General features: G+C 35.9%; 1 protein-coding gene across 2 annotated transcripts in view; it reads left to right on the top strand.

The window, feature by feature from the left end:
• Positions 1-22,517, top strand: part of IA-2 (tyrosine phosphatase IA-2) — a 775,584-nt gene that overhangs the window by 293,018 nt on the left and 460,049 nt on the right. For both annotated transcript variants that reach the window (XM_081741273.1, XM_081741272.1), the window contains exon 15: positions 6,766-6,890. In XM_081741273.1, coding sequence (XP_081597399.1) covers positions 6,766-6,890 — 125 coding nt within the window. The remainder of the gene's footprint in view (positions 1-6,765; positions 6,891-22,517) is intronic.

Raw genomic sequence — 22,517 nt, 5'->3', positions numbered from 1 at the left:
TTGATTCATTCTACACATATGCACATCCCGATATGATTCCAAAAACATTGTGATTTGCATGCTATTCTCATATTATTTAGCAATTAAATACTAATTAGTTTAGTGTTTTATCTTGTACTAAAAATTAAATTATGTACTGCAATTTTGAAATCAAGCTTTACCACGTGAAGAAAAAATGGAATAAGAGAATTACTGTGTGATGCCAATATCAGGTGTAGCGTTTTGGTTTGGTTGATCACGGGAGGTGGAGGGAGCGCTAAGACGAGTTCTTGTCCCGGACGACAATTAGCCTAGTTGCATCGCTGTACGCATATTATAAAAATGTAGCTACAACTCTTATAGGCATTTTGATACTCAAAAAATATAATTTTTAATACTGTTTTATGCATCTTTAATAAATTTGATACATTTCGCTTAAAATAATTTGAAGTCGGTGTTAAATTTAATATTACCTTGGTATTCTAAATCCTGATTATGAATTATTTTATACATATAGTTTATTAATGATGAAATCTTGATGGAGTCTTTAAATTGGAACTTACGAGTGTAGAAGGCCACAACAGGCCCGTAGTCAGCCCAAAAACTTAGGGGGGGGGCGTCTGAAGTTAATGGGGGCCCGATCCAACCATATGATAGTTCATCACCATATTATAGTTCTTTTGCAAGCCTACTGTAATGCTTTTAGGGGGCCAGCAAAAATTTAGGGGGGCCCGAGCCCCCTAGACCCCCCTGGATACGGGTCTGGGCCGCAAAAAGTTAACTCCTGTATGAACCAGAATGTGCTTCCCATATCTTCATGCTCTCTTATTTGTGAACATCAATTGAAGTTTGATTTCTCTTTTATACATAAAAGTTGTGAACGACGTAACCAGAGAAATATTATTTTGAAGAAAAAAAAAAGACACCTGAAACTAAAGATTGCAACGCTGAACACAAGAAGAAGTGTACTTCTTCATCCATGGACTAACAGCTTTCAAAAGAAATGCATTGTGATATAAATTTGTTCAAGTTAACACCTAACTAGTTACTGGAACTAAATATGAAAATTATAATTGAAGAAGTTGTCTGTTCAATTCCTGTTTATCCTAGTAGAACTTTCACGGATGTTGTGTGTACACGTGTGTACGCATGTTTCGCTTCTTTAATTCAAAACCTACTCAATCGTTTCCACTAAAACAGTTACAAAGTCTTCATTATTGGAATTTCAGTGTGTTATAGGCTACATTAGACTAGCATCGATTACCCGCGTCGCTGGGTTAAAATAAAAAAAAAAAAAAATTAAATGCACAACTTCTTATCTCATTGTTTGATATCCGTAAAATATGCTGATTTTATTTTAGTGGCATGGATTTAAACGACATCGCAAGTATCATTGTTCTTCTCAGCGAACCCGAAAACGATGGATTTGACACTAATATCGGTCATTTTCGATATTTTTTCTATATCTTCCCCTTCTCCTCACCTAAGTTGCGTGGCTAAATTTAGGTTTGAACGGTATGGGAAGTGTCACTGTTCATCTCAGCGACCCCTCCCCCGAAAACTATGGATTCGACACCAATATCAGTCATTTTCGTTCATTTTCAAATGTTTCTGCCCCCTCCCCTACGTAACATCGTCAAAGTGATATGATAAAACCCATCCGAGGCCCGAACCTCATCTATGTTCAAAAATTCATTGAGATGGGTGCGTTGGTTCAATAGTTATTAAGTTACAAACACAATCACTTCAATTTTTATATAGATTGATTTATACAGTTTTATTTCTGGAGGTACACTCATGTCCAAAATGATTGTCGCATATCTATAACTTTCTTCTTGTAAGAATATAATTTGATAATGATTTTGCAGGGTACTTTTAATAGTGATACTATGTGTATAATTGGGTTAAGTATATTTGTAGTAAATTTCATAGGAAAACAATTATAAATAGGAAAATTGGAGTGAGTGATACAAAATGTTATTAAATGGACAAGAAAGTTTTATATTCGCGTTATTGTTCTTATTTACTGGTCTTTTGACATGAAATTTGCCATATCCATGTATTTGCCGATTATACATATACTAACATTATAAGAAATACCGGGCGAATTCGTTATCAAATTATATTCCTACAACAACACATTTATAGACATGCGACAATCATTTTGGACATGAGTGTACATAACGGTACGTCCTACCGGTACCTTTTTAATGAGAACAGATTATTTCCTCTTCTGTCAAAAAAAAAAAAAAAAAAAAAAAAAAAAGGTTTGACGAGAAACTTCGAAAATACCAAATAGTAAATATATAGTTTTATTGATCATAATTTTTATTGTTTTTCTTTTATATTTTTTCCTCTCTTGTTCTGAATCTTTAACCCTTTCTTGAAGCCATTTATTTATATTCAGGGACCAGAAATATTTCTGCTCTTCTATCTCTCTCTCTTGCTGTCACGTCCTCGCGCCTCGCTTTTTTCATTCCTTTCTCGAACGGTATTATATAAATCGTAAAGGCTCTGAACCAACCAGATATTTTTTTTTTCTGAAAAGACTGATTTCCCAAAACGAAATAATCCCAACAAATTTGTCTATCGATGAAATTCAACTAAACTGAAAGCCAGTACAAAAATTCTGTTGGAACTCCACCTCTGTACTTTCTCTGCAGAAGAGCATTTGCTCAGTTCCTATTTTAATGTATCCAATTAATTGTTTTTATTAACCATTAGGAAGAAAATTAATCGAAAACATCGCCTATACATTGTTCGGCGTAAGCTCTAAACTGCGATAAACAAAGCCACGTGAAACTAAATCTCGCTGATTTGCTGTTGTCCTACCGACGCTTGTACTCCTCCGCAAAATAGTTCATGTAATTGCATTATTACTTTTATTATGAAGCTTCATATAAAACTGCTATATTATTGTAAATGACAAAAATATAATACGGATTATCTAATAATACTTCAATCGAGTGTGGTTAATGAAACAATAGAAATAAACACTAAGCATGCGCAGTAATTATGGCGGCAACTCAACTGTGGACGGGTGTTCTGCTTTTGAAGTCGGAAAGATGACTAGCATGAATCCCGGTTCCGTGAGTGTTGTGGTGAAACACCAACAAGGCAAACCTTTACTCACTACTGTAAGCAACAATTGTTTACGAGCGAAATTCATTGTTTTTTTTTTAATCTTTCGAGTTTCTTTTCTGCTGCTACTGTAAGCATCTGGACAACACGAGGCAGTATTGTCAAAATGCACGTGCACAATTTGCTCCTCCCCGTGGGGAGTGGGAGTGATACATCACTAGCCAATCGTATTTGTGACAAGCGGAAGGATACAAATAATTTGTTTATCGGAGTTTAGAGCTTACGCTGAACAATGTATAGATTATCTTCTCAAAGTTTATCCATTAACTTAGTAGAAGTTAGTAGAACATTTTGGTAGCATGACTAGTACTCTGAAGAACATTATGTGAATAATATACTGTATGTGTGTTGTTATTGAAATTCACTATTTGTGGAACTCTTGAATCCTTTTGATAAACAATAGTAGCTTACTTTCACTCGTTTAGAGAAAGAGATAAAAGGAAGAAGCAAATTACTAAGGAATATTGATTATCATTACGTTTATTATATTATAAAATTAAGATGTAAGAATCGGACATTTTTAAAGCCAGTTTTTAGATACAAGACTGCAGTGATATGTTAGTGGACATAATCATTATGTTATTATTATCCTGAAAGGTATGCAACTTTTTAACCATTATAAATCTAAGATCCAGCGTACCGGCACCTAAAAATAAAACCATATACAGTATATATATATATATATATATATATATATATATATATATATATATATATATATAATATATAGGGGTAAAAGTGCGAAGGAACTCGGGGGAACGCCATCCCCCACCTCCAAAAGATATGTACGGCGTCCCCCAGTTGCTCAAAATTACAATGGGCAGAGATATGCAGGGGAACGGCGTGACGCCATGTCGCTACATACCGTCCCCCTACCTTTTCAGATCCACTTTTACCCCTATATATATGTCCCACACCTCAGTTCTACCGTCAAAGTAAATAGATAAAAACACTCTATCTATAAGCCAGAACTCTATCTTCGTTAAAAGTTTGATCGAGATCGGTCGAATGATGCAAGAGATTAAGAGTCACAAATATAGCCATTTTCAATTTTAGAATAGAGATAACTAAAAAAACTGCTTAACCTGTTTCAATGAAACTGTTATTAGAGTCTCTATTAGAACTTTGTAATTGTTATAGATTACATAGCCGTGACTAGGATATTTTATTCTTAAAGGAGACATAGTATAAAAATTGCAAGAAACTTTTACAAGGTCTTGTTATGATAATATTTGTATTTTTCTCTGAACCTGCCTTCCTCGCTCTCATTACCATTTTTTTATGTTCTTTAGTTCTCTCTCTCTCTCTCTCTCCTTCCCCCTATCTATCTCTCCTCCTAAGGTCTTTCACATGGGATTTCTTCTACATTGGTCTCATCCTTTGATTCTTTTGTTTCCATTAATATAAGCAGAAATGTGTGGAACTGTTGTCTGATGGCAAGAGTAAGAAAATAGCCAATAGCTAGGCCAGTATTTGCGTATTGAGCTGGAAGATTGCTGTCATGGTGTAGAAGTTGGTAATGTATTTTTACAGGTTTGCTTATGTGCTTGAAATTTCGAGAATCCATTTTCCGAAATCGAAAATAAACCATGCAGATCGTTTATTCACGATTGCTGATGTAAAATTTTCGTTTGCTCACGATTTAGAAACAATTCATACAAAAAAAAAAAAAAAAAAAAAAAAAAAAAAAAATGGGCATGTGTGTAACCCATTTTCAATGAACGAAAATAAAACATGCAGATTTTTCGTTCACGATTGTTCACATAAAATTTTCGTTTGTTCACTATTATAAATAATTTGCATCAAAAACAAAACTTTTTCAAGTACATGAAAATGGTACCGCCCATTTTTTGAATATTTTTTTATACAAAAACATTTTGTTTTTACAACAAGCAATCTCCCATGGAAGGCAGACTGCCAAGCTTATGAATTACTCTTAAAGAAAAGCGAAGAGATACGCAACTGTACAATTGTGTAAACTGCATTGGCGTCTCCTGAGGAGTCACAGACTAATGCTTTCCTTCAGTTCTCTTCTGAATAGTTTATAGCAACTTTTCCCAACCGACGTATCACGCACCGTGAAATATTGTAGTGGTTTCATTACAGTATTTAAGCTAAGGAAGCCAGTATTTAAGCTAAGGAAGCCAAACATAAGGTAAATAAATTGAACTTGAGTTATAAAGTCAAACTGTAGGTAACATATAACCATTCTCAAGTTTCAATAAGTACTCCATACGATTAACTCTTGAATAATAGCGAATTTCTGAATTTTGCTTTTTTTTTTTGCTATAGATATTCTTAATGAATATCTCGGAGTTCGTTAATGGAGACAATGCGTTAACATCTTAACGGGTAACCTTAACTTTAGCTGTGACTATCCATATCCGTTAATATCTTCATGGGTAACGGTAGCTTTAATGGTGGCTATCCACATCCTGTTTAGAATCTAAAACATTTCCTAGTTTATATGCAACCTCCATAGTAGCAAAGAAATGTTGTTTGCCTACAATAAAAAGATTTGTGGATTTCCTTACTACAAGGACCTTGGCTTAGTTCGTTTATGGAGTTAATCCATTAACATCTTAATGGGTAACATTGACATGGTATACATGTAAATACGTGCTGTGCTGTGGTTCATTTCTTAGGTTAGAAAGTACAATATGTTTTGAGATTAAAGTGCTTCCTAGAGATTAAAAGATTTTTAAGTTAAACTTCAAGATATGTTGGTGAGATTGAAACCTCACATACTGAGGATATGAGAGGGTGTATAAAGCCTAGAGTATTGCTGTTATTGAAACTAATGAAAATCATATGTGCTTTCAGGAAATTTAAACATTTTTTTAGGGATTAGAACTTAGATTTATGGGCTTTCGGCATTTATGGTCATTTAACCCGTCACGTTTGAGGGATGATGTCCCTCGGCGAGCACACTATCCGGGAGAAGGAAAGGAAGCAAGCGGCCTGGGACCTACCTCAGCATTCGCCTGGTGTGAATGAGGAAAAGACAGAAAGCCCTCATTTAGGATGGCTAGCCTGAAAAATTTTTTACACTTTTTCGACCGAGTGTTCCCACCAGGAAACGATCCCGGGACCGCTCACACCGAAGTCGAGAGCGTTAGCGCCTACGCTACGCGGGGCCAGAATTTTTTTTTTTTTTAGTCAAACCTTGAAACACAATGACAAGGTTTAAATCTCACATACTTGGGCATGAGAATAGATCTAATACTGAGCCATAAGATCTATGCACGATGTCTTCGGCTTCCAGGAAAATGTGTTATTATTCAAGAAAAGTGGAACACATCCTCTCCATCTTCCTGTATAAAAGGGATATTTGTATATTTTTATTCTTATTTGGTTATAGGTAGTGCCTGAAGAAGGATATGTTAGACATCCGAAACTGTCACAATTATTATTTCATTATTTTGTAATAAAACGTTGCTTTGCTCAGCATTTGTATTTTAGTGTAAGTTATTTGGTTATCAAAGAGGTAATACAATTGTATAGTAGAGGTATTATACCTGTGTTTACATCATTGTGTAAATAGGTGGATACAGTTTTTGTACTGGATTTTATCTAATATAAATAAGATGACTGTTCAATGTTCAGAAGCTTATTATTTATTTATTATTCATTTGCTTATTGCAGGAGCGAACATCTAAAGTTGCAGCCAAAAAGGAGCTCCCAAGCGCTGACGATGATGGATTTGCACCTCAGCCCAGCATCTACGATGTTGTTGACACTAGCTACGCCTATGTCGGGTTTAAAGACATGTGAGTAATATTATGTGTTATTGTTATATTGGGTTCTTCTGTGATGAGAAACTAGGTATAAGCCAAGATTGTAACATCTTGATTTGCAGTCGTGTAGGATTAGGTTTGACCAGAGATATGTTCAACTGGATGATCCAATATAAGCATCTTGATTTGGAGTCGTGTAGGATTAGGTTTGACCAGAGATATGTTCAACTGGATGATCCAATATAAGCATCTTGATTTGCAGTCGTGTAGGATTAGGTTTGACCAGAGATATGTTCAACTGGATGATCCAATATAAGCATCTTGATTTGGAGTCGTGTAGGATTAGGTTTGACCAGAGATATGTTCAACTGGATGATCCAATATAAGCATCTTGATTTGCAGTCGTGTAGGATTAGGTTTGACCAGAGATATGTTCAACTGGATGATCCAATATAAGCATCTTGATTTGCAGTCGTGTAGGATTAGGTTTGACCAGAGATATGTTCAACTGGATGATCCAATATAAGCATCTTGATTTGCAGTCGTGTAGGATTAGGTTTGACCAGAGATATGTTCAACTGGATGATCCAATATAAGCATCTTGATTTGCAGTCGTGTAGGATTAGGTTTGACCAGAGATATGTTCAACTGGATGATCCAATATAAGCATCTTGATTTGCAGTCGTGTAGGATTAGGTTTGACCAGAGATATGTTCAACTGGATGATCCAATATAAGCATCTTGATTTGCAGTCGTGTAGGATTAGGTTTGACCAGAGATATGTTCAACTGGATGATCCAATATAAGCATCTTGATTTGCAGTCGTGTAGGATTAGGTTTGACCAGAGATATGTTCAACTGGATGATCCAATATAAGCACATGCACTTTTGATGCTCCCAACTGACTTTTTTTATATAGACAGTTAACAGCGGTAATTTAAATACATCTCTGTTGCCCACCTGCTTAATTTGACTACTCCTCTTTTGTAGAAACTGCGTTTTCCCATAAAGGATGTATTACGTACTTATTATTCTTAAAGTTGAAGCTTGGCCGCACTGAATCAATTAGTCATATGTTGTTAATGTTATATTCATCTTTGTATGTTAGATCCTGATTATTCGACAGGTGATATATGTTTATCTATACCTTTTTGAAAACATTTTTCAAGAAAGAGGAAAACATTTTTCAACATGTTTTGGAAGGAGTAGTAAAAGTATCACTTGGTAGAGATTTTTTTGTGCCCTTGGGACCCTGGCATAGTGAACATGGTCACTGGCCCGAACTCAATGAGCTACGGGTATCAAAGACTATCCCTTCAAAATTTTGGCATATGTACACTCGTGTCCAAAATGATTGTCGCATATCTATAACTGTCTTTTTGTAACAATATAATTTGATTATGATTTTGCAGGGTACTTTTTAATACTGATACTGTATATAATCTGGAAATGTATATTTGTGTTAAATTTCATAGAAAAAGAATTATAAATACGAAAATTTGAATGAATAAAACATATTGTTGCTAAATTGAAAAGAAAGTTTTATTTTCGTTTTATTGTTCTTATTTACTGCTCTTTGGACATGAAATTTGCCACATACATCTCTTTACCGATTATACACATACTAACATTATAAGAAATACTGGGCAAATTCGTTATCAAATTATATTGCTGCAACAACATATTTATAGACATGCGACAATAATTTTGGACATGAGTGTACGTTGTCCTATCTCCGAAATTTTGGGAAGGTTACATGGGACCACCTCCTTAAATTTTGGAAACTGCCAAATTTATAAATTTGGTATGGTAGTATAGATCCGGGGCAAGTATCTCTGTAAGTTTGGGTGGTTCATCTCGTTTCCTTTCATGGATAAAAAAAAAATGTCAAGAATTAAATTTCGGAGAATTTTGACTTATTTTATCCCATTTTGACCTATTTTCATTAGGCTTTATTATATGACCTATTTTCATTAGGCTTTATTATATGATCTTATATGATCATATAGGTAAGTACAGAGACCTATTCACTTTCATAAGATATGGGTAAGTTGATGTTCCCCTCTTAAATTTTGGAAAAGGTACACAGGACCACCCCTTAAATTTGGGAATTATCAAAAAAAACTAAATTTGGTTAATGTTCTGTAGGACTGCAATATATACCACTGTAAATTTGGGTGGTCCATTTTGTTCCCTTTTATGAGTATAAGATTCCCAAAAATTGAAAATTTGGATTTGATGCATAATTTTCAAATTTTGGGACGGGTACATATTGGCCCACCATTTAAATTTAGAAATTGTCAAGAAGGAAATTCTAACAAAAGAAACACCACCAAAGCTTCAAAACCACTGCATTTTAAACTATAATATGAAATGGTTTCAGGAATCTAATATATCCTTCCTCAGACACTATAGAACATAAATGAAAATACAGACATATATATATTCATTGTTATGAACAATTTTTTAAAGTTTTTTTAACAGTCATATATATAGTCATTGTTATGAAAAAGTTTCAATTCTTTTAACAGACAATTTTATAATATAGATTTATTTGTTACGGAGGCAAGTGTAATACATTTCAGTCATTACACTTTCAAAAAGATGTTTTATGGTAATTTCGAAAAATGAATACAAAACATGATTAACAAATACTTTTAGAGCAAACTGAACAATGAATAGTGATGTATACCACATCATTTTAGTTTTAAGCTAACAGCATTTAACAAAATATCAAAAATACATTTCTAAAGCTCTTTCCTTAACCAAGAGTAAGATTTAAATACAGATCAGTTAAATTGGACAAGTACAAATAATTAATAACTGTAATACCAAAAATCACTCCACTGTTCCTCCAACTGAATACGACTAACTAACCATACTCATCCACAATCCATTCACATCTACGAAGAAACGCACGAAAATGTTACACTACAGCAAGCGCCACGCACAACCTTAAAACTTCATTTGCGCTTGATGAAATTTCCTGTAACATTGTTCAAACTATGTTCTTGTTTGTATTGCAATAGAGAGTCTTCCAGTGCAAAAGATGAGTCTAAATTTCCATATGAACCTATTTACAAATTAAGACAAATGTCCATTTTCATTTCTTAGAAAAACAAATCTATGTCCACACACACACACACACACACACACACACACACATATATATATATATATATATATATATATATATATATATATATATATATATATATATATATATATATATATATATATATAATATAAGTTTAAATTCTTTTAACAGACATGTATATAGTCATTGTTATAAAAAGTTTAATTCCTATTTGGTGAGGTCTTCAGCCAATCCCTTAAGTCTCCGTGTTCACTTTCCAACCAATCACATTCCGCCATTTTTGGTTTTTATAAGAGCCTTTTTTTTTATTTTCTTCTTGTCTACGCTATCCAAACTTCCTTGCCATAATTCATTAATAGGTAAGCCCCCTGTCCAGTTCATCAGTTTACCTCTTCCTACCTTCTTTATCCGATCTGCTTTCTTTCCACTTCCTTATCATAATTCTTTTCTCCATCTCCAATATTTCCGTCTTATCCCAATTAATTCTGTGATTAGTCTCCTTAACATGTTTGTATATTATGTTGTCAAGAAGAAAATAAAATAGGCCCTTATAAGAACCAAAAATGGCGGAACTTGATTGGTTGGAAAGTGAACACGGAGACTTAAGGGATTGGCTAAAGGCCTTGGCAAATAGAAATTAAACTCTTTTTTTGTATGTCTGTTAAAAGAATTTAAACTTTTCCATAACAATGACTATATACAGCATGGCGTTAATTCGTACAGAAGTAGAGGAATGATTCCTGAGAGTAAAACAAACAAAAAAGTTCCTATAAACATAGGGCAAAAACCCCATCGTTTACGTGTTATAGGCTGCCGAAAACATGAAAAATTGATTTCTAAAGGTCCATAGCTCCAAAACTATGGGATCTACTGTAGTCAGGTAAAGACTTCACTTAGGAACTAGTATGTGCTCTATCGAAAAATACATGTTTTAGAATCCTAAGGTACTCACGCAACAATTTTTATGGAGTAGTTGGAGAGTACTTTATATCATAGGCCCATAGTCCAACTCCCTCTATAAAAATTGTTGTGGAAGTACCTCATGATTCTGAAACACGCATTTTTGGATAGGACACATACTAGTTCCTAAGTGAAGTCTTGACCCGACCAAGGTAGATCCCATAGTTTTGGAGCTATGAACCTTTAAAATTCATTTTTTCATGTTTTCGACAATCTATATACGTAAACGATGGGGTTTTCGCCCTATGTTTATTGGAACTTTTTTGTTTGTTTTACTCTCAAGGATCACTACTCTGCTTTTGTACAACGAATTTAGCGCCATTTAGCTGTATATGTCTGTATTTTCATTTATGTTCTATAGTATCTGAGGAAGCATATGTTAGATATCCGAAACCGTTACATATTATAGTTTAAAATACAGTAGGTTTGAAGCTTTGGTCAGTGTTTCCTTTTTTTAAAATAATCAATCCAAAGCCATGGATAGTCTTGCTAAGCAAATTCTGATAAATGTTCTCTAGGACTCAGTTATATATCACTGTAAATTTGGTGGGTCCTGCTTATTTCCTTCTGTGGGTAAAACATTTCCAAATGTTAATATTGCTACGTGTTCACCACGTTGTCGGTTATTGACCTAACATATATTATATGATGAAGTTTTAACACATCATGTAATTACATGATTAAGAACAGAATCGATTCTGTTTTATAGAAAACATAGATACATTGGTAGATTGGTGGTTAAAGTCATATCAAATTGCTGTAAACTGCTGTAAATTGCAATATCTGTACATATATTGAAAACTACCTATGCGATTGAATGAGGTTCTTATCTAAGCGGTTTTTCGAAATAAAGGCATTTAAAACAACGTTAAATTCTCAATCGTTTGTATCTTTGTTCCTATTCATTCGAAATCTATCATATCATAATCACAGGATTAGGATTTAGATTTCAGGGCTTTCGGCATCAATGGCCATGTTAGCCCGTCACGTTTGAGGGATGACTTCCGTTGGCTAGTTCATTATCCGGGGAAAGGGAAGGAAGAAAGGATTGGAGAAGGACGGAAGTGGCAAACGACCTATATATTAGGTACTACCCCGGCATTTGCCTGGTGTGAAGAGGAAAACCCAATAAAACCTCATTCAGAATGGCTGGCTGAAAAAGCTTTTTACCCTTTTTCGACCGAGTGCTCCCCACCGGGAATCGAACCCGAGAACGCTCGAGCATAAACATTTTATCAGACGTTAAAGTACTTCGGATCTGCATTGTATTAGTCTCGCTTGCATTATTAGCGCTACAGAGGCCGCCAAAATTTAGATGTTTGTGATACTCTAGCGTCTTTTGTTTCCAACACTGAATAGTAACATCGTAAGTTTTCGTTTGATAAATTTGAAATATGTAATAACCTGATAATGTCATTTGCAAAATATAACTTTATGTTGAGTTGGCAACACTATTAGTCTGGTTGTATAACAGAGTATGCCAGACAATGTGTCCCTACAGATATTTGCAGAGATTAAAAATTTCAGAGCTTTAATCATAGCTTAAAAGTTACAAGGGCGTATAAAGATAAATTATATTTTGATTTGAAAAATGAAATGAAATTTTTGAGTTTTACGTCCCAGGATTATGCCGGCTAGGCTAGAGCAGACGGTGATTATCAGAAATGAATGAAATAATGGAATGAAGAAAGTGGCAGGAAACGCACGCACACGGTGTTTGTCCACCACAAAGTTCACTTGGCGGGAGCAGGGTTTGAACCCGGGATCCCATGCACCAGAGCACCGCGGCCCTCTGATTTGATTTCAGTTTAGGATCCCTTTCAACAGTGATGCTATATGAGACGTGGACCTACAGCTTAACGTGGAATCCGAACCACATGAGTTCCCACCGGGAATCGAATCCGGGTCTCCCACGCCAAAGGCGCGTACGTTAACCATTTAGTTACAACGGAGCTTACCAAGGTAGATGGTATACGCTTTTTACATTTATAAGTAATATATTACTTATAAAATTCAAACTAACATGTAGGTAATAGTTATTTGCATTAGAGATTGTAAGATATATTCAATGAAATTAAAAAAAAATAATGAGTTATAAAAGAGAACGTCTAAACTAGGGATACTCTTTTATCCACTAATGAGTATCTCCAGGCACGGATCCAAGGGTGGGTTAGAGGGGCTATAGTCTCACCCCTTGACTCTCAGGTATACACTGGATAAAATGAGCTTAATCCTGCTTTACACTGGATAAAGCGGCAAATTATGGTTTAGCCCCTCCCTTGATCATATCCTGGATCCGTCACTGAGTATCTCGATGTTCAAAGGAATAGTATCCTAAGATCAGTGTTATGTTTAAGTATCAGAATCAAAACCAAACACAAACATACTATTACTCTAGACCTCTTTATTACTCTCAGCTTCCATATTGCTCAATCTAGTTACTGTCACTAATCTGCTCCAATTAATCCACATATGATCATATTAACATCCAGTGGCGTATTTACGACTTTATTTCGGGGGGGGACTTTGCTAACTTTATTCCTGGAAACTTGAAAATTCTGCAAGATATTTCATTTACTTTAAAACAGTAAATAAAATTTCAGGGGGAGGGCTTAAGCCCGGAAGCCCCGCCTTAAATACGCCACTGTTGACATCATTAGAGTAAGAGAGTCTACCACCAAAGAGAACATCCAAAATATTCCTTGAATCCTATTCCATCTTGATTCGCTTTCAGTCTAAACTCATTTACAAAGCATCTAACCTAGCAACACATAATAAAAATTTAGCCATGTGCCATTATTCCTTAACATTACGGATTCGTGGCCTTATAGCCCCATTCGATATAAGTCTCATTCGCCACAGAAATGCATCAATTACGATCTACAACAGTTTTTTCCTCTAAATACACTTATTTTCTAAGGCCAGTTTTCAATGGAATAAGAAGGTGACCAAGATAGAGAGATTTCAATGTACTGTACATACTTATTTATTCAAGTAACTCACTTGTTCCTACAGCATTCTCTGACGTAATCACCCACCTTTTCTAAACAATTGTCATCTAAATAAGTAAACTGCATAGTACAATGTAATGCATGTAGGCCACATACTGTGGTTTAGTATGGTATCATCAGCAGACTAGCATGTGGCATTTGACCTAGTTACAAATTCGAATTATGCAGGTATCCTTAGAACACGGTGTTCATTTGCAGCCCTACCAATCATTATTTCCTCGTGTTGTAAAAATGAAATTCTTAGCCACCAATAATAGAGTTAACTAGAATTCTATACAGTGCTTAGTTCTATTTCAAGCGAACCAATCTCTCTCTTTTACAAGGAGAAAGAAGTGTAGAGTTGAAAACAATGCCAATTAAAAGTTGTAAACTTCTCAGCTTATGACAAATAAGCTTGAAGAGAGATTTTCTTTATTTTTCCACTGTTACCTTGATACTACTGAAGATTATAAGGCTTTTTTTTTTTTTTTTTTTTTTTTTTGCTGTTAATTAGGGAATGCTATCTGTCGAGTGCACGAGCAAACTGTTACAGTACCAATTTGGTAAATATCATGTAATCTAAAAGTATTGAGATATTTGCACACAAGATGGCGTTAGTGTTCCACAGCTCAGGATATGTGAGTCGCAGCGGCTCAGACCTAACGTCATTCCATAGCTGATAGTTGAAGCTAGTATATATACACAAAACGTGTTGCAATTCTTATAGGCAAACGTAAGGTATTGCGCCATGAAGAACTGAGCAGTCTCGGACTTTTTAGGGCCGAGGGCCGAAATCCCGGTCGGTTCCCCATCTTCAACTTCGTTTTTTATGTTAATTTTTAATCCTTATGTGAGTGTACACAACATAACAAAGAGAACTACGAAATTCGGTCCTACATGAGATGCACGTCAGTATTCCCACAGACATATGGAAGATAACTAGCTCTCACTATGTCCAGAAGGCCCCCAATACTTTACGATATCTTCTCGAAGGTTACTGCTATATAAAACAAAATAGTATTTAAAAAACATGGCACATCTGTCATTTCTCGTTCAATTATGATGATCATTAAACCTGGAATTTACAATAGGGCAAACAGAATGGGGCTCCTTTTCTACATTACAATCAGTGGCGTATTTACGATTTTGTTTCGGGGGGGGGGCTTTGCCTGAAAATGTGAAAATTCTGCAAGATATTTCATATACTTTACTATAGTAAGTAAGATTTCGGGGGGAGACTTAAGCCCGAAAGCCCCCCTAAATACGCCACCGATTACAATACTTGAATTTATGTTATCAATAGAGCTAGGATAATTACACATTTTGCATATTGCATATATAAATACATTTAAGGATTTTAAACGTAAAATGAATATTCCGGTTATTTATGTTGCTGCTACATCTGAACGCTAAATTTGTCGACCTAAAATAGTTATTGTCTATTCGTTATTTCAAAATAGTACAAATTAAATGACTTTGTGAGAGAAACAATGAGCTGTCGTGTTAGTTTTTTTTTTTTTTTTTGTTGACTGACGTCATTAACAACTATTGACTGTAGTTTGTATTTCATAAACAAAACACGGGACATTGTAGAGTTCCGGCAAACGTTTTTGGGACACCGGGACAGAACTCTGAGAAAGGGACGATCCCGTATTTTACGGGATGTATACGACTCCTACCCTGAGGTCCCTAAACTGCTCTTCCAGCTGGGACCCTGAGAGGACCAATTCGACACTGAAACTGAGCTACATTTTACAATCTTATTTCGATAAAAGGAAAAATGTTCCGCAAGCCCATGAAGAAATTTGTGCTGTTTATGGACAAGATATGTTTAAAACAAGCAAAGCATAAAAGATGGTTCAATCGCTTTCGTTGTGGGAATTTCGATGTTCAACATGCTTCTCGCAGTGGGAAACCAATCACAAAAGATGTAGGTGAAATTCTGGCAGAAGTCGAGCAAGACCGACATGTAAATCAGTGGCGTATTTACGATTTTGTTTCGGGGGGCTTTGATAACTTTTGGGGGGAGCTTTGCCTGAAAATGTAAAAATTCTGCAAGATATTTCATATACTTTACTATAGTAAGTAAGATTTCGGGGAGGCTTAAGCCCGGAAGGCCCCCCCCTAAATACGCCACTGATGTAAATAGTAATAACATCGGCAGTATGCCTTAGACATCCATTACCAAACAAGTTGCAAGTTATTTGTAGAAAAATGGCTACAAAAAGAAGCTGGACGTTTGGGTGCCCTTGATTTGTTTCAAAAACATTTACTCGATCGAATTTCCATTTGCGAATCTCTAATGATAAGTAACAAACTCGAGCCATTTCAGAAGTCTTTGATTTCGAATAGTGGAAAATGGATAACCTACGAGAACGGTGTCCGAAAAACTATTCTGAGTTTTGACCTCCAAAGGCTCAATATTTTTTAGACAACCTGATACTCGGAAGAGGAAAATCATATTCATATTCATATATTAACAGACGAAAATCATATTCACGGAGAAATTAAATGTCGACTAAAAGCAGGGAATTCGTGTTACTATTCGGTTCAAAATCTCTTGTTGTCGCGAATTCTGTCGAGGAATTTGAAGCTTAAAATATATAAAACGATAATCATGCCTGTTGTTCTGTATGGTTGCGAAACATGGTCACTTACTCTGAGGGAAGAACATAGACTGAAAGTATTTGAGAACAAGATCCTGAGACGAATATTCGGAAAGAGGAACAGGAATGGGGAATAACGGGAACTTCATAACGAGGAATTACATAATTTATATGGTGGGGGGCGCGGTGGCTCAGTGGTAGAGCGTTCACCTCTGGTGCTTGGGGTCCCGGGTTCGATCCCAGCCCCCGCCAAGTGAACTTTGTGGTGGACAAACACCGCGCTCGTGGGTTTTCTCGGGGTTCTCCCGTTTCCTCCCACTTTCTTCATTCCACCATTTCATTCATCCCTCATCATCACCGTCTCCTTTAGCCTAACCGGCATAACCGTGGGACGTAAAACTCAGAGATTTCATTTCAGTTCATTTCAATTTATATGGTTTACCAAACATTGTTAGGGCCATGAAATCTAGAAGGCTCAGGTGGGCAGGTCATGTAGCTAGAATGGAAGAAAGTAGAAACGCTTTCAAAGTCTTGACAGGAAGACCAATCGCAAAACGGCCATTAGGAAGACCTAGGTGCAGATGGGAGGACAATATTAAGATGGATCTCGCAGAGATTGGAATACAAAGTAGAAACTGGATGCAGTTAGCTAAGGATAGAAGTCAGTGGAGAGCTTTTGTGGACGCGGCATTGAACCTCCGGGTTCCATAAGCCATAGAGTTAGAGTTAGAGTTAGTTAGATACTCGGAAGATGCTAGAACAATAGACTTTCAAGTAAAGTAGACTAGAATTTTGCGGCAGTTCGCTGAAAGTAAAACCGAAAGTTTCATTTCAGGAGCATACAAGATATCTAGGCCTATGATTTGATCAAATGGAGAAGTCAGTGTTGGCGCCACATGCGCTACAAGAAGAACTTTAAATTTGTATTTGAATAATGTATCAGTTATACCCATATTAACTCATGGATATAAAAGATTATTAAAAGAAACAGTGGGAATAACATTACATGATACTACATTGAATAGAGAGAAAAGTTTGAAATTAACTGAAATTTGGAATATTTTACTATCATGAAACATAAGGAAATAAAAGGTTATTCAAAAACCGCGCCTGTTTTGGATCGTCTGGCAAATTTTTGTTTCTCGGTTGCCGACATTATTTTGTATTGTTGCTCTGCCCACAAACAGTCCGATTGTCGCCTTGGTCTGAATTTCTCGCCATGGAGTCTGTCGTCTAGCCAGTCTGTTGTCTTCAGTCTGTTGTCTAGCCATGGAGCAGTTTACTATAGCGCAACGTGTGCTAATTGTGAAAACTTTTTATAAGAACGGAGAAAGTTATGCAGCAATTTTCAAGCGACTTCGCGCGGTTCTGGGGCGAAATGGGGCACCGAATGAATCAACAGTTTGCAAACTTATGAAAAAGTTCATTGAAACGGGGTTCAAGAGTGAACTATAGAAGTCCCGGGCGTCGTCGTACTGGTCGTTCCGAGCAAAACATTACGGGGTTCCTGACAATAGCGAATTTCACGAACAGAGTTATTGCATACCAGCGCAGTAGAGGTCATTCACCATACCTGAAATCGGAATGTGTGATAAACATGTTTATGAATTTTGTTACTGTGTTTTGAAAAAATAAGTTGATGTAAAAAAAAAAAAAAAAAAAAAAAAACGGCGTGCTTTTTGAATAACCCTATAGAAAGAAAGAAATCAAAACAATAATAACACTACTACTATTATACGACACAGGGCCGCCATATAAAATAAAAGTATTCATAAAACATCAGCGTATGGGTAGTGTAAGCATAAGTATCATTACTTCAGTACATAATAAATTCACAACTTTTATTTATGAGGAAAGAAATTTCCCCTGGACTCCCTCTGAATTTCTGTCATTCTAGCTCTCATGTGCAGCGTCGGAAATGTGTCTTCAACATAAAAGGGGGGGGGGGGTCGTAAAACTTTTTTTTTTTTTGTTGTTGTTGTTAAGCGATGCTCAAAATATTTGTGAAGTTGAAAAACAATCCTGTAGAGGATCAGCGAGCAGAGTTATCCTCAACATTGGGAGGCGGGCAGATCTAAGGCTTATTCTGGAGGAACATCCATTTCATCTCACTTTTCTTTGTGGTAATCGGACACAAATCATCACTTTTTTTTTTCAAAAAGCACATTTCAAATCGCATTATTGGGGGGACAGTCCCCTCAGTTCCAAGATTGGAGGGGACATGTCCCCCTCATCCCCCAGGAATTTGCGCCAGTGATCATGTGACAAAGAAATAAATCTAAACTGCTTTCCAACACAATATAATTTTGAAATTTGGGAGCCTAGTGTTATAACTTCAATAACTTTTGAAACTGTTTGTCTTCACTTGAGCATATGCGTGAAGTTGTTTATTACGAACAGGACAAAAAGAACTGTGATGGATTAATTACAAGCAATCCGATTAGAAACACTGCTGCTTGCATTTTGGTTCCAAAACCGGCCGCCCGCACTCGTTCGCTGGTCAGGTTATAATAATAATTAAGGCAACTGTTTACACACTCGGGGTACCATTTTATTGCAAACGAACGAAAGCTCAGTTCAGGTAAGCATTACGTATTAGTTGTTCACTTACCTTCCTTGGGTGGTGGTCAGGGCTCTGTGGAAAACATATTCGGACCAGTGTTGCCAACACAATTTGGCTAAGTCCCTGTAACTAAGTTAAAATATCTCTACTTTTCACCAAAAAGGCTCTACGGGAAAATTAAACTTAAATATTAATACTAAATATACTGTATCAACATGTATTCCAAATGTCATTACTCATTATACGTAACTTCGCCACATAAGATTATCTAGCATGTATTACCTGCCAGAAATCCTTTAAGAAGCTCTGACTCAATTTCTGTTTCTCATCTTTGTTTTAATGTCACTCAACATTAAAAGAATCGCAATCAACTCGAAATTCTACTGATCTTTTCCTCGTTCTTTTTGGATTAAAAGGTCCAATATATTTTAATCAAATTTTTTTGTACGCCTTATATCTGGAGAACTATATATAGTGTAGCCAGATCCAAACTATCATTTAACTCAGTATGATTTGCTTATTCCGTAGAAAATACGAAAACTCGATTTAGGGGCCGTTCAAAAATTTTTTAGCCGCTGATCCAAGAACTAATTATTGGCCAAAAACGCAATCTTTTAATGCATTTCTTTGAATCATCCTAAAATTCTTGTTAGAAGTTTGAATCTGAATCAATCAAAACCAGAGTTCATAACTCTGGTACAACTACAAATTTCTCAGAATAGCATGAAGTTAGATAACAGTGGCCAATTATTACTGTGGGATGTTTAAAACTCGATTTAGGGGCCGGGGGCGCGGTGGTTCAGTGGTAGAGCGTTCACCTCTGGTGCTTGGGGTTCCGGGTTCGATCCCAGCCCCCGCCAAGTGAACTTTGTGGTGGACGAACACCGTGCTCGTGGGTTTTCTCGGGGTTCTCCCGTTTCCTTTCACTTTCTTCATTCTACCATTTCACTCATCTCTCATTATCACCGTCTCTTTAGCCTAACCGGCATAACCGTGGGACGTAAAACTTAAAGATTTCATTTTCATTTTCGATTTAGGGTTCGTTCAAAAATTTTGTAGCCGCTGATCCAAGAACTAATTATTGGCCAAGAACGCAATCTTTTAATGCATTTCTTTAAATCACCCTAAAATTTTTGTTAGAAGTTTGAATCTGAATCAATCAAAACCAGAGTTGATAACTCTGTTACAATTTCTAAGGATAGCCTGAAGCTAGATAACAGTCAAGGGCGCCGATCCTGGGGGCCCGGACCCCCCAAAGCTCATGTGGGCCCCCTCATTGTATTTGTAAATTTACAATATTTGGCATAATTTGAATGCAATTTGTCTTAAAATCCTCATATATGTTTTCTGCATCTGAATGCCCCCCTCCCAAATTTATAGAGAAATCGGCGCCCTTGATAACAGTGACCAATTAATTATAAGCATGACGGTTAATTGCACTTTATTTTCACTCATGAAGATTGTCTTTCAAAAATCTGTCTACGCTTCATTTACGAAATTTGCTCCTGCGATCAAGGGCGTTCATCAGGGGGTCAAGGTGGGGCGCTTGCCCCCTAGAGGAAATTGTACTTCAGAATATCAAAAATCCAATAGAATTTTTACATTAGTTACAGCATAATATGAAACTATTTTTGAAACGTCACTTTTACTCAGGGGTGCCCACAAGGGGAGCTATGACGCAAACTGCGTCATTGAAATATTTAGGGGGTTAAAAATCTATATAAATATGTTTGAGGGCTGTAAAAATTAATCGAAAAGGTTTTTTTTTTCATGGAAGAACACCTACGAATAGACAATTGAGGGGGTGCGAGGGGGGTGCGTCATAGACATGAGGGGGGTGGGCACCACTGGTTTTACTTGCCCCTCCTTGGAAACTACAACATTGGCGCCCTTCCCTACGATTCAAAAAAATGTCTAATCCTCATGTCCCCTTTTTTAGAGATGTTCCTACACTCCGATATGTAACACTGATCCGCGCTTGCACCTAACCAGAAATGTTATGTACTGCCATCTAGCGATGAAATTGTGAAGATCTTGTGTGTTGAAAGCTGTTGTCAGTTTACGGTACCTCGTTGACGAACATGGATGAATGTTTTGTAATTAGGTCATTTTATTTTTTTCTGTAGTAATACATGAAGGAATATAAATGGAAGAAGAGCAAATAACTAATATTGTAGCAGTTCCACCCAATGCTAATAATAATAATAATAATAATAATAATAATAATAATAATAATAATAATAATAATAATAATAATAATAATAATAATAATAATAATAATAATAATAAAAACTTTTGTGCTTTGTTCATATTATGTTTGTTGTAAGAATTTTTCTCATGTATGAGAAAGAGCATTTGTTTGAAATAATATAATAGCGATTCCACCTAACAATGCCAATAAATATTGAAATCACCTTTACAACAGAATATTTAAAGGTTTATTTGCCATGAATTTATGGATGACTAATTTTGTTTTCAGTACCTGGTGTACGTGTATACGTCTTTTAAGAATGAACACAAATGACAGGAAGTTGCTTTCTGGATAGGTGTATATATGGCGTATTAAGGGGTTTTCCGGGCTTAAGCCCCCTTCCCCCGAAATCTTACCATAGTAAAGTATATAAAATATCTTGCAGAATTCCCATATTTTCAGGCAACGACTCCCGAAAGTTAGCAAACCCCCGAAATAAAACCCTAAATACGCCACTGATATATATATATATATGGCCTATGATAAAATTAGATATGAAAAGGTAGGGGAATGCATGACGTCATGCCGTCCCCCTTTGACATTGTATTTTTTTAGAAAGTGGGTCACGCTGCATATATTTTCTGGAAGTGGGGGGACGGCGTTCCCCCTTACTTTTACCATTATATATATAAAATACTTCCGGGAGGGAGAGCTCCTCCGTGGCTAAGCGGTTAGCGTACGCGCCTTTGGCGTGGGAGACCCGGGTTCGATTCCCGGAGGGAGCTTATGTGGTTCGGATTCCACGTTAATCAGTAGGTTCACGTCTCATATAGCCTCGCTGCTGAAAGGGACGCTAAACTAAAATCAACTCAACTCAACTTCCGGGAGGGAAAGTGTTAATAATAAAATTGATTTGAATTAAACTGAAATTGTAATTATATTCGATTATTACATGTTGAATCTTAAAATTATAACAACTGTAAACAATTAAAATAATACCACAACAACTCTATAGAACAATTTTCGAAACTTGTTGAACTGTGATAATATAAGAATTGATTCGGCTTTAAACCGCCAGTTAAAATAAATACAACTTTTTTGAAACACCAAAATTCAATTGATTCAGTTAAAGCAATTGTTAATCTCAATATTTGTTCAAAGAATTAAATATTGGTGTATCAACAACTAATTTTTCGTTTATATGTCCCATCCATCTTTTGGACAAAACTGACACAAGTCAAAAAATCTTGAGG

Source organism: Thermobia domestica, chromosome 15 (assembly GCF_964235325.1).
Source record: "Thermobia domestica chromosome 15, izTheDome1.hap1.1, whole genome shotgun sequence".
NCBI classification, from domain to species: Eukaryota; Metazoa; Arthropoda; class Insecta; order Zygentoma; family Lepismatidae; genus Thermobia; species Thermobia domestica.
Note: the sequence above shows the minus strand (reverse complement) of the source record. Positions and strands in the feature narration are given on the sequence as shown.